This window comes from Mus pahari, chromosome 2, assembly GCF_900095145.1.
Source record: "Mus pahari chromosome 2, PAHARI_EIJ_v1.1, whole genome shotgun sequence".
NCBI lineage: Eukaryota > Metazoa > Chordata > Mammalia > Rodentia > Muridae > Mus > Mus pahari.
This window is the reverse complement of record NC_034591.1, coordinates 128,990,697-129,003,330: the sequence shown is the minus strand read 5'-3', so window position 1 is coordinate 129,003,330 and position 12,634 is coordinate 128,990,697. Positions and strand designations below refer to the sequence as shown.

At 48.5% G+C, this 12,634-nt stretch overlaps 1 protein-coding gene across 4 annotated transcripts in view; it reads right to left on the bottom strand.

Annotated features, from left to right (window-relative positions):
* Window positions 1-12,634, bottom strand: part of Mtmr14 (myotubularin related protein 14) — a 43,789-nt gene that overhangs the window by 13,546 nt on the left and 17,609 nt on the right. For 3 of the 4 annotated variants that reach the window (XM_021188886.2, XM_021188893.2, XM_029535027.1), the window contains 8 exons: window positions 11,438-11,560; window positions 10,288-10,361; window positions 7,126-7,196; window positions 6,613-6,687; window positions 2,513-2,579; window positions 1,967-2,052; window positions 1,411-1,487; window positions 1,144-1,180 (listed from right to left, as the gene is read on the bottom strand). In XM_021188886.2, the coding sequence (XP_021044545.1) occupies window positions 1,144-1,180; window positions 1,411-1,487; window positions 1,967-2,052; window positions 2,513-2,579; window positions 6,613-6,687; window positions 7,126-7,196; window positions 10,288-10,361; window positions 11,438-11,560 (610 nt within the window). The remainder of the gene's footprint in view (window positions 1-1,143; window positions 1,181-1,410; window positions 1,488-1,966; window positions 2,053-2,512; window positions 2,580-6,612; window positions 6,688-7,125; window positions 7,197-10,287; window positions 10,362-11,437; window positions 11,561-12,634) is intronic. The other variant, XM_029535028.1, reaches the window with a different exon arrangement.

The following is a 12,634-nucleotide window of genomic DNA, read 5'->3' as shown; positions in this document are numbered from 1 at the left end:
ATAGAAGACAGGGTAAAGAGGCACTTAGCAGCTGTTTTTAGCTTGCTATATTACAGAGGTGTCTGTAGTCTGGAGAGGTAAAAAGACCTATGCATACACTGAGGGACTTGAAGGGTGGACTCAGAGCCCAGGCTTCTCAGTCTCATTTTTGCCCTTATTCTCTGAAGGGAGCATCTGGCTTGCTCTGGTGGGCAGGGGGAGGGAGATGGAGTAGAGGACAGAATGTCCTAAAGCACCAGCAAAATCTCCAAAGAGGCTACAAAGAGTCCTTCTGCCCAGATTTCAATGCCAAAGGCTCTGCCTCTGGCAGAGTTCGTGGGGCCTCTGAGGAGCAGGCTTATGAGCTCTGCAGACGCGTAAGTGCTCAGAGAGATTTGGAAGGGAGATGAGCAGCTGGGTAGAAGCAACAAAAGAAAGCTGGAGATAAGATGCCCAAGAAGGAAGCAAGCTCAGAAGCAGGAGGGAGAGAAGGATGCTTCTGGACACTGGGGGTGGGTGGAGACAGAACCAACACTGTCATGATAGGCATCTGTATCTCTCAGTGAGACACCAGGAGACTCAAGGTGAAGCACGCTGCTCAAGGTCACCTAGGCAATAAGCAGGACCAGTGGAGACACACTCAAGCCAAATTTAAGATCTGATGTGGGGGAACTACAAGCAGGCAAAGAAGATAGAGGAGGCAAGACAGAAATGGCAAGAGGAATGTGACTACACTGAAAAGAAAAGGCAAGGAGGACCTGGAGGTGGCCTACAATGAGAGGCAGGCAGGGTGTGCAGACCACTGTGGAGAAGGGAAAAGACTCGGAGTGGCAGAATGGAGGACAGAAGCACTCCATGTTTCAGCTTTGAGCATGGAGCCATGGAAAACAACTTGAACACTGGCTCCAGAGCCAAGTGCAGAAGGAAGAAGATGAGCCTGAAATGGTCACAGCTGCTGTGGCCAGAACTTCCTCTGTGGTACAAAGGGAGCCCGAGGCCCACAAAGGGTCTGTGCTTTTGCTTTTCCCACCACACTGCCTGAGGGAAGAGGATGGTAAGCTCATCCAAGCATCCTGGGTGGAGAAACTGCCTTCACAGCCTGGCAACCAGAATGAATGCCCTTCCATGTTAAGGTGTAGTCCAGGTCTGAGTGGAGGTACTTACCTCCTCCCCTTTGCTGAGCCGATCTACCAACATGTGTCTGAAAGAGAAGAGTGAGAAGGTCAAAGCACAACCCAGGGCTGAGGAGATGTGTGACCCACAGACCGACCAAGTCTTTGGCACCAATGCATCACATGAAGCCTGCCAACATCTTTGATCATTTCCAAAGGGAGCCAACTTTTTTCTCCAGCTGTTTTCTTATCTCTGTTCCTCCCAGGAAAAGCTAATACACGATGCAAACATACTTCAAAGTGCTCCTTGAAGACTTACCCAAAGAGGAACCAGTCATAGGCCACAGTCAGGTAGAGGATCTCAGCGGGCTTCAGGGATGTGTGAATTAGTCCATCCTGGGAGAGACAAAGGGCGGCAAGATCAGAAAGCTGCCTTCCTAGTATAGGCCTCTTTGCTCCAGGAGCAAACCACAGCACAGTCTGGGTGACAGGACCACCCTTACCCTACCCCGCTCCCAACCAAGAACAGTGTTAAACACGACATCTGCTGAGTGTGCCCTCACACCAAAGCCTCTCTGCACCGTGGAGACAATTAAGAATCAAAGGGTAGGGGCTGGCGAGATGGCTCAGTGGGTAAGAGCACCCGACTGCTCTTCCAAAGGTCTGGAGTTCAAATCCCAGCAACCACATGGTGGCTCACAACCATCCGTAACAAGATCTGACTCCCTCTTCTGGAGTGTCTGAAGACAGCTACAGTGTACTTACATATAATAAATAAATAAATCTTAAAAAAAAAAAAAAAAAAAAAAAAGAACCAAAGGGTAGAACCTAACAGGGTCTTTGTATATTCCCCGCCCTAGCTCATTCATACTCACAGCCCACAAGGAAAGGCGTAGAAGAGAGATGAAGAGGGGGGTCCGGTCCCAGCCTGAGATACAGTGTACCAGTAGCCCGCTGTCATCTATTGTGGAACAGGAGCACCAGATGAGAGAACCAGATAGGGTTCTGCTGAAAACCCCATCTGAAAAAGGCCTCCAGCCTAGTGCAGGCCAGCTTAGTGTCCCTCTTCCCCAGGTACCTGTCCAAAGTTATTCCCCAATCTCTTCCTAGAAATGAGTGGGTGGGAACACCTGTCTTGGCTTTTAGCACCTTAGCTGAAGTTCTTTTTAATTGTAGTATAACCATGTGTAAGAGTGCACAGGTCAGAGAACAGCTTGTGGGGCTTTGTTCTCTCCCACCATGATCCTGGGCATAGCACCCAACTCATTGAGCTTGTACAGCAAATGTGCTTTTACGCTCTCAGCATAGTCCAGGCAGGAAGCCAGCCCAAAAAGTCTCTTTGGGGGGGGGGAGGTTCACAGAGAGGATCTCCCCCTTCCCAGCCAGCACTTTGCAGGCTTGGGACACCAGGAGGAACTTACCGTCTCTGTTCATGATGAAAAGCAGCAGTTTCAGGTAGTTCTGTGTTTGTTGCACCAGGTCCCAACTCTGTTGGGCAAAACAGAAAAAGGGATCAAGAAATAAATATGACCAGGAATGGACATTTTAAATACTACCAAAAACAAAAACAAAACAAACCACTGTCTGTGCATGGTGACATTTGCCTGTGACCTCAGCACTCACTTAGGAGGCAAGAGGAACAGGAGTTTGAGGACAGTTCTGGCTACATACCGAGTATGTAGCCAGAACAAACAAACACAATGCCAGCTAGGGTGTGGGTCAGTGGTAGAGCACATGCTTTGCTTTGAAGAGATTCTAACAAAATTGTTGCCAGGTGTGATGGTATGCCCTTGTAATTCCAGCACTTAGGAGGCCAGGAAGGAGGATCAGTGAAATTCAAGACCAACCTCAGCTACACCAGCCTGAGTATGAGACCCTATTTCAAACCGACAAATGGTGCCAAGCCTGATTTTTTGGGCAGCAGTCGTACATAGCGTTTGATCTTCAGCTCCAGGCCTCAACCCTAAATACCTTGAGACTCCTTCCTCAGTTCCAGGGTTAGTTATCCTTGCATCCATCTCCCCATCTCCTCCCTCACGCAGTGCTCTGGGAGTGAGGAACAAAGTCTTCAGCAGGTGCTCTCAAGCAACCACACACATGCCAGTGGCTCCTCAGTCCCGGGGCAGGATATTGTTTCCAAACAGTCACATAAGAGACATTCCTTGATCTGCACCGCACATGGAAACCAACACGGATACCAACCTTCTCAATCACCCTCTCACTCACCTTTACTGCTGTTCACTGCATGCTCTCTCATCATCAGTGTTCAACTCTGTGTGTGTGTGTGTGTGTGTGTGTGTGTGTGTGTGTGNTGTGTGTGTGTGTGTGTGTGTGAGAGAGAGAGAGAGAGAGAGAGAGAGAGAGAGAGAGAGACAGACAGACAGACAGACAGACAGACAGACAGACATACAGACAGACACCCCTGGGGTTGAGAGCACTGGCTGCTCTTACAGAGGATCAGGGTTCAATTTCCTGCACCCAAATCTGCAGTTCTGAGGCAGCTCAGGGGAAGCTGATTATCTTCTGGCCTCCTTGCATACTTGTGGCAATGCACAGAAATGGTACACAGACATGCATGCAGGCAAAACACCCATACACATTAACAGTTTAATTGCTGTAATACTACATGACATGTGATACTCCTGCTATGGCTTGCATGTGAAGGTCAGAGGAGAATTTTGGGGATCAATTCTCCCCTTCTATGTCTGCATGGGTTCAGGGGATCAAACTCAGGTTGTCTCTATCCACTGAGCCATCTGTTGCCTCCTTTTTCTTTTTTAGTCTTCCTATATTAGCCTAGGTTAGTCTGAAACCCATGTTCTTTCCTGCTTCTGCAGGTGGGCTTGTGTATATGTACTACCATGCCCAGCACTGCACTGTCTTCTGATGAATAATGTACACAGTGTATTTTTTTTTTAAGAGGCTCACTGGGTGGGAGTCAGGAAATACACACACCATACGCGCTGCCAAGAACCTGTCCCTCTATGTGACGGCTGTGAGAGGGCTAGGCCAGGCACTATGGAGCAGCCCACTCTCAATCTCAATTCCATGGAGGGGTCTGACCCAGTTCTGCAGAGCTGTTTTCCCCTGCTAGGGACAGCCTCTGCTCTCTTAGGACACAACTGCCTATCAGCGTTCGGGGCTGTACAGAGAGGGTGGTGCATGCCAACGAGAGAGCACTTCCCTGGGGGGAAGGGAACACGGCACCTGTAATTGCAATGGTTTTCCCAGGAATTTAAAGCAGACTCATTTACCTGACCCTCCCATACCCCCAGAGAGTTCTGACCCACTTTCAGCAGCTCCAGAGACCTGCTGCTGCAGCATTGTGCTAATAAAGCTATTACCAGCAGGCGCATGAGGGTCTCCTTACACATCTGGCTCAACATGTAAGACACACTATTGCCAGGAGATTTCCTCTGAGCTGGGGTTCTGTAGAGTGAGGACAGAAGCCATATAGCAGGAAGTCTCAGGTTAGGCTTGCTGTGAAGACAGCAGCAGCAAGGGGAGGGCAGGGACCAAGGTGGAGGGCTCTGCAGATTGGCAAGCAGTGCAGATCTAAAGGAGTCTTGGATCAGGAAGAGAAAGCACCAAGGGCTGGGCCCAACTATCTGTGGGGAGGTCCACACTGGGGAGACCCAAAGCCACACAAGATGGGCTGAAGGATGGGTGTGGTACCATCAGGCTTTAAGGTTTATAGGGGAGATGAACAACAGTTAAGATCACCCAATGAGGTATAGCAATAGAGAATTTGGGACCCCAAAGCTAACATGCAGAGAGGACAAAGTGCACTTCTGGCTGAAGATGACATGAGGAGACTCAGAGACCAACTCGCTTGATTGCTTGGCTTGGCATGTCAAGGACGCATTCCTTTGACATGCCATCCTGCTACCATCACATGCCTGGAATCCCATCTATGTCCATCCTCTGAAACCAGCTAGCCAAAAGCCTGCTTCTCATGGACAGGAAGGCATTGCAGCATACCTGCTCAGAGAACACTTACACTCAGGGATCCTGACGCCTGGAATAGGACTGCTAAGCCTCACTTCTAGGGAAAGTCTGCTCAAGGCCAGAGAGTCCAACTGTAGCACTCCCACTACTCAGCAGAGCCCCTCCTTCCTCCCTCCCCAGAGGAGACTGTCTTAGCAGCACACACAGCCCCCTCCTGTCACCCGAGGTGAGTAGTTCATCAAATCTAACTGGCACCTGCATAAGGAAAACAAATGACTCCAGAGAGACCAGAGAAAGGGCAGCTTAGGGTAGCGGCTATCTGAGAGCTCTGTGCACAACAAACTGAGGAGCTTGCAGCCTCCCTTTGGTCACTGAATCTGTGAAGTCAGAGCCCAGGGTGCAGGACCCCATAAGCCTACTCTTCAGATGCCAATGAATGGTCCTCTTACAGAAACACTTGTGCAGGGGAAACCGACATCTCCCTCCTGCAGGCACTTACTCATTGCTTCTGAGTTGTGATAAGATAAATCCATGCTGGAGAGATGCCATGGTGGGTAAAGGCACTTGTCACTAAGCCTGATGGCCTGAGTTCAATGACCTGGAACTGGGATGGGTGGGTTTTGAGTCAGGGTCTTTTAAGTTGCTCAGCTGGCCTCAAACCTGCAATGATCCTCCCGAGTAAAGGATGGCAGGCATGTCCCCAACGCCTAACTGTCCGTGTGGGGCGTGAGGAGGAGATACACAAGCTGGGGGTCCTGTCCTCATGGAGCTTACAGAGCCGACTCTAAACCTGGGACTCCAGCTCAGTGGAAAATTCCACCATAGATATACCCAGGAGGTTAATGGGAAGGTAGATCCAGGCATCCAAATCATCAGGGATGGGGAGCGGAGGCAAATCAGGGAAGTCTTCCTGAAGCGGACACAGAGCCAAATCCTGAAGGGCAAGGTGTCAGCCAGACAGGAGGAAGCTGACAAGAGGGCAGCCAGGCAACAGAGCAGGACTTGGGAAAGGTGGCAGAAGAGCAACTCGTCCTGCCCGAGGCAAGTGGCAAGCAGCAAGGGAGACTCCCAGCAGCTGTCAGCTTGTGACAGTTAAACAGTGTGGAGAGCCAGCTCCATCTTTAAGGTTTCTGCAGTTAAATGAGGTCAGGCAGCCCTGCACTTCTAACAGAACACATTAAAAAGGAAAATGAAAAGCTGCTAAACCCAGATGTGGAAAAGCAGACTTCGTGAGGTCCCCTGGAAATAGATCCCTCTGGTGGACAAAAATCACTGAGTTACATTCAGAAGACTAACTCTCTAGGTTAAAAGCAAGTAAGGAGTTCTGTATGTGATGGTGTACACCTAAGATCTCTGCATTCAAGGCTGGCCTGATGGTCTACACAGAGAGTTCCAGGACAACTAGGGCTATTCAGTGAGACCTTGTTTGGGGGGAAAAAAAGCACATGCAAAAAAACAATAGACAAGCAGTTCCTCCTTGGGCTGGGGGATGTCAGACCACCACTGGTCTCAAGGGTCTCAAAGGATAGGAAACAGAGTCCCCTTAATACTGCCTGCATGATCAGGCCCTCACCTGATACTGGCTCCAGTCAATGTTCAGAGATTGAGTCAGGAAGTTGGGGATGTTCAATGGGGCATCGACGTAGTCCTAAGGACAGAATGACACTGAGATGTAATTGAGTGGCAGATGTACTTGTGGCAACAACAGGTTCTAGCTCTGGAGCTGGAACGACCCTTCACAGCGCTTGCCTTCAGGTCTGGGTCAGATGCTTGGGGTACTCTGGAATAGCTTAAACAGCAAAGTGACCAGGTTATTATGGCTGAAGGAAGTTTATCTGTCAGAAGTTGAAGTATATGAAGCTGCAAGAAGCAAGAGCAAGCCACTGGAGGCTCCCTGTGCACGACCTGCTACCTGAAGAAACAGTGAGGAAAGGGTGTGCTGCGAGACACTTACACCATGCCAGCAGTGGAGCAAGACAGACTAATGCAGGCAATAACAAAGAAAGGGCAGCATCCTCCCTGGGAGACGACTAGCTCCCTGTGGTCTCCTGTTACAAAGAAACATAGTGATTACTCTTACTCATACCTGCTTCCAGTTAAATACGAGCCCTTCAGCCATGTAATCCCGATCTTTATATTCCTTGAAGAATTCACAACCTGGAAAAGAAGGCAAAGTTACAGCATTTCCTGTCCTGAGACAGCCCGAGATGCAAAGAACTCACCCAGTCTTCTATACTGGTGGCCGTGGGCAGGCTGAGGTTGACTGGAAGGGTGCGATCAGCAGCCAGAGCAAGCTCCTGGCATCACTTTATTTCTAGCTATACAAGGTCGCAACTGTCCCCAACACTGTCCCCCCTGGTCACCAGTGATGCCTCTCTCACTGCAGGTCCCTTTTTATCCTACAAGCCCAGTCATAGCAGGAGTTCACTGTCTTGCAGAAGTTGAGGCATCGTCTTTGAAAATGTGTGCAGCAATCCTGAATTATACAGCTTTCAGAGAGAGCTGCACATCCTTCCTCCAGCAACAAGTGCTCAGTTGACATCACTGTCACCAGTGCAGCAGGGAAAGGTACTTTCTCCATTATTCAAACTCCTAAGAAACTCTACCAAGCGAGGCCTTGGCAACACAGGGACGAACTGGGCAGAGAGGCAGCTTTAGAAGGAAGTGCATTTTTTTACCAACACCTATGACTGGGATTAAGTTGGTGGATGTCACAGAGCTCCAGTTTTCTCACTTGTGGGATGGCTGCTTTAGACTGAACTGCAATATAGTACATGTAAGACAGTAGTCAGTTGCAGTAATACCTGCTTAGGTACCTGCAACATCCAAACAGCAATGCATAACTGACATCACCGGAATCTTGTGCCAACCTCTTGGCTTAGTCAACTAGCTTTTTGTTTTTTTGTTTTGTTTTGTTTTGTTTTTAAAGATTTTTTTTTTTAAATGTATGTGAGTACATTGTCGGTCTCCTTGGACATACCAGAGGAGGACATTTGGATTCCATTACATGGTTGTGAGCCACCATGTGATTGCTGTGAATTAAACTCAGGACCACTGGAAGAAGAGACAGTGCTCTTAACCGCTGAGCCACCTCTCCAGCCCTAGCTTTCTGTTTTCTAGAGACAGGGTCTACGTAGCCCAGGCTAACTTGGAACTGGCTAAGCAGACCATGCTGGCCTTGAACTCACTGAGATCCATACTTGCCTCTGCCTCCATGGCACCAGCATGCCAGACTTAAGTCAGTTCTTGCTCTGCAAGCAGCACCCAGCTGCTTTGGTTACAGATGAGGCTTGCCCCTGGGCACAGCCTCCCTTTGTCAGATGAACACACCCACTTTGCTAGCAGATGCTCCTGTGGCATCAAGTCACAGGGGCTAGAGAAAACACTTGGGAAAAAACTTCTTAGAGTGACTTCTGAGCTCCTCAGCTAATGCATGTGCTGACTCCAGCAGGCACATGGTTTTGGCTACACCAGGTCCAGTGAGATCCTAAAAGGTAGCAATTTCTTAATTCTGTGAGAGGTCAGGCCGAGTGCCCAGGGATTTCTGGGCTTGCCTCAGGGTAAAAGGAGGCCTCTGAGGGGAGGGAGGTGGAGCCCTAGCCCATGAGCTCAACTTGGCTTTCATTTAACATACTAATACCCCAGGCTCAAAATGGACTAAGAAGTTAGGAAATAATCTTTAGCCATAACACTTCAGCTTATTTTAGAGTGCCTTACCAGGAGAAAGAACAGTTGTTACTATCAGAGGCTTTGAGGCTTATGAGCCTGGGCTAAGAGGAGACCCCAATTATCTCTAAGGCCACCATGAAATTCTCTGCTTTTCTAAACCCTGTGGGGTCAGCTCCACAGGCCTTAAGCTGAATTACGACAAAGCCTGTGATGCAAACACTGTTTAAGAAACTGACATTGTGAGAGGCAGCTGCTGATCCATTGTTACAGAGAAACAAGCATCTGGATGTCTGCTCCTCAGGGAGCACATCTTACTTATCCCACGGAGTAGCCTCTCCCATGGAGCCACTGATGGCTCTACCCCAGAATGCAAGGGCATCAAGTGAAGACAGGGCTTCTGAAATAAGAAGCCTTTGCCTCAGTGTGCATCCGGCATTGTCAAGCCTAGTGATATCTTTATAACCTACATCAGCCCAAAGCTGCTCTTAGGTAAGAGAGTTTCAAGAGCCTTCGAACAAACTCCTCATAAGAACGATAATTACAGAGCCTAATAGGGCTGGGTCTCTCACTTTATTCTAAAACAGGTGCCATTATTCCCATGATATAAAGGAGGGAAATGATTCTCAGAAGGTTGAGGGGCTTGTTCCAGAAAGGGCAGGGAGTTATAGCCAGTCCCACAGGGCACCAAACACACAGCTGGTAGAAAAGAGTGTCACGAGACTGCAAGGTCGACACTGAGGACCATCAAGACCATCCTCTGTTTGTTGCAAACACTCTCAAGAACTAGCTGAACTTACACAGTTCTGTGAGAGGCTAAGCAGCCTGCTATTGGCTACGTGTCTCTAATACTAGGATGGACAGCTCCAGCCCAGACTGAAGAAAGAGGTCAGTGCTGAGAAGTAAAGGTTCTGAGGGGGAAAGCATTCCTTGCTTTGATCCACAATGGCTGGCACTCATGTTTAGTGAGCAGGAAGGGGCAGCGGGGAACCAGAGTGCCACATAGTTTCAGTTTCCAGAGTGAGGATACAGCCTGGCCACAGAGACGGGCAAGTGGCTCTGCAGTATCAAAGTGCCCCGCAATACAGGGAAGTTACTGTATAATTACTGATGACAGAGCACTGGTTTTCTGCCCCACAATCAGCACTGTCTGGGGCAATATCCCCAAATAGCTCTGGATGTACATGAGAAGGCACACACCACAAGGGCCAGAGCAGCATGAATGATGGCTGACAAGAGCACAGACATGTCATTTCCTGACATGTGCAAAGGTTATATGGCTATACAAGACTCAGTCTTTATGAGAAACCCAAGTTAAACTTTTCCAAGTACTAGCTGCTACCTGAAGGGACCTGAAGCTCAGAGGAGAAGTAATGATTTTAAGGTTGTGGCTCATGCGTGCCAAGATCATATGCCATCCCTGACCACCACCACTCCTTAGATAAAAGACTCTGCAGGATCCCATCTGACCCTCAGTTATGACTTCTGTGTTCTGGGGCCCAGATGTTCATGCTGCCTGATACAGCTCCTCCCAGAATGCTCAGGATACACACGTACAGAAAGTTTGACCCTGGTCTCCTACCTGGGTATGGAATAGAGAGGAGAGTGAAGTTTGCATAGCGCTGGGCTTTGTCCACCTTCTCAGAGGAGGTTACACTACAAGACAGGAACACGTGTTATGGTATCCCAACCCACACATACACACACACTTTCCCAAATGAGTGTTACAATTTCTTAAAATGAACTTTTTGCTAAAAATCTGTCTTTCAGACTTAAGGATGAAACCCTCAGCAGCAAACCATTAGGAGCTCTTCCCTGTCCCTGTCTGAACAACTCAAATAAGAGAGGTCTTTTTCCACTCTATCAAAACAGCAGGCCTCAACCAGTACCCAAGGGTTGGAGGATAACCTTCCATTATCATCAGCGCCATGGGAGCATGAGGCACATCCACTCTTGGTCCTGAGGGTGGGACAGAGCCGGACAGTAGGAAGGACTTCTCTCCCTCCAAAGGCCACTCCTAAACATGGAACATGGAGCTGAGAGTATTGCACACCTGTCATCCCAGGTTTTGGGAGGCTGAGCTAGGAGGATCCTTACAAATTCAGGGCCAGTGTGGGCTACATAGTGAGTTCAAGGCTGTATTTAAAGACCATATCTCAAAAAACAAAAACAAACAAAAAAACCCCCAAACCCCTAAAACAACAAAAAGAGCAAAGCAAAGTAAAAGTAACAAAAAGAATAAAAAACAAAAACTCCCACAAAAAAAATAAGTAAAAAAATTGGGGCTCAAAAGCCGGCTCAGTTGGCCAAGTACTTGCTACACCAGCATGGGGATTTGAGTTCAGATCCCCAGCACTTATGTAAAAAGCTGGAAGTGGCTGTAAACACCTGAAATCGCGGATGTGAAAGCAGAGACAGGAGAAGCTCCTGGCTTTCTAGCCAATCAGGCGGCTGAATTGGTGAGCTCCAGGTTTACTGAAAGACTCAGGTGTAGAATGACTGGGGAGGACATCTGTATCAGTCTTTGGCCTCCGTGTACGTATCACCAGCACATGTGTGTATGAAGGGACATCAGAACTTACTGCACAGGCTGTTTCGAAATGCAGGAAGATGGTGCACAGACGGCCCTCACACAAGCCCACCAGTGCCAGGATGGCCATGCCCCGTGGCCAGCCCTGCACACTGTGAACACAAAGTCTGAGACTGCTTCTTGCCAGATGCCCTGTACTCACTTCATGCCAAACTTCACCTTCTTGTTCTCCACCATCAGGTCACAGATGTACTTGACTGATAGGTACTGAAGCAGCTTGATATCATAGCCTCTCACCTTATCAAAAAGGTGCGTGTCACCACTTCTGAAATAAATAGCCAGAGAAAGAGGCTGAGACCAGGCAGACTCAGAAGCACGGGTAGGGAGCTATGTTAGGAAGTATGGATGAAAACCTGTGTTCGATTCTTCAGAAGTCAGGGGGAAGGGGGAGGGAAGGTGACTTTCCAAGAGATTATCCCTATCTTGGGACATGTTTCAAAGAAGAGCAATTTGCAGCCAGAGTGGGAAAGAGCTTTCTGCACTGCTTGACATTAAGCCAGAAGACTCAAGATAATCTCCAGTTCTCAAAGGCATCGAGCTGGTGGCTGAGACTCTTTAAACTTCCATTAGAGTTCATCTCCACCTCCCTCTTTTCCTTCCATTTAGGACCATTTTTAGTCATATGCCTTATGGATAGAACAGATTGAAAATCTTCAACCGATAAAGACCTTTTAGGATGATTTGACCAACTGATTTTGAAATACTAGGTAAGCGAATTCCTTCTACTTACCAGGCCGGAGGAAGAAGGGGAAGAGGAGGAGGAGAAGTAGAAGAAGAAAACATTCAAATTCTCAGGCTACTTTCTGTCCAGCCATGCACGTATGATAGCAGTACAAGGGTTAACAGTCACTGCAATGTGTTTTAATGCCTGCTGCTTGGTCACTGCTGGCAGTCAGTTGCCTAAGATCTATGTGCTGTAGATGACTTGCCCAAGGCAGAAGTCACCTGACCTTGGGGGAAGCCACACATTCTTGAGCGTAAGCCAGAGCTACGACTTTCAAAGCCAGTGGCAGAACCCAGGCATAGCAAAGTACCTGAGCCACAGTTTGAGCAGCAGATCAATGCTAGGGAGCTCATGTGCATTTCAAGAGATGCTGGATGCCACCTAAAGACTTTTCATGTGGCACCAACCACACAAATGAGGTTTGTAGTTTTGTTCATTAAAAACTACTTGAAAGGGGCAGAGTGTGAACCAGCCCACTTTTTCCCTTTAAAGGACTTCAGTGCTGCATGTCTATAGTTCTAGAACTTGGGAAATAGTGACAGAACCAGGACCTTGGCTACATAGGAAGTGCAGAGTCAGACTTGACTACATGAGACCTTGTCTCAAAAAGCCAAA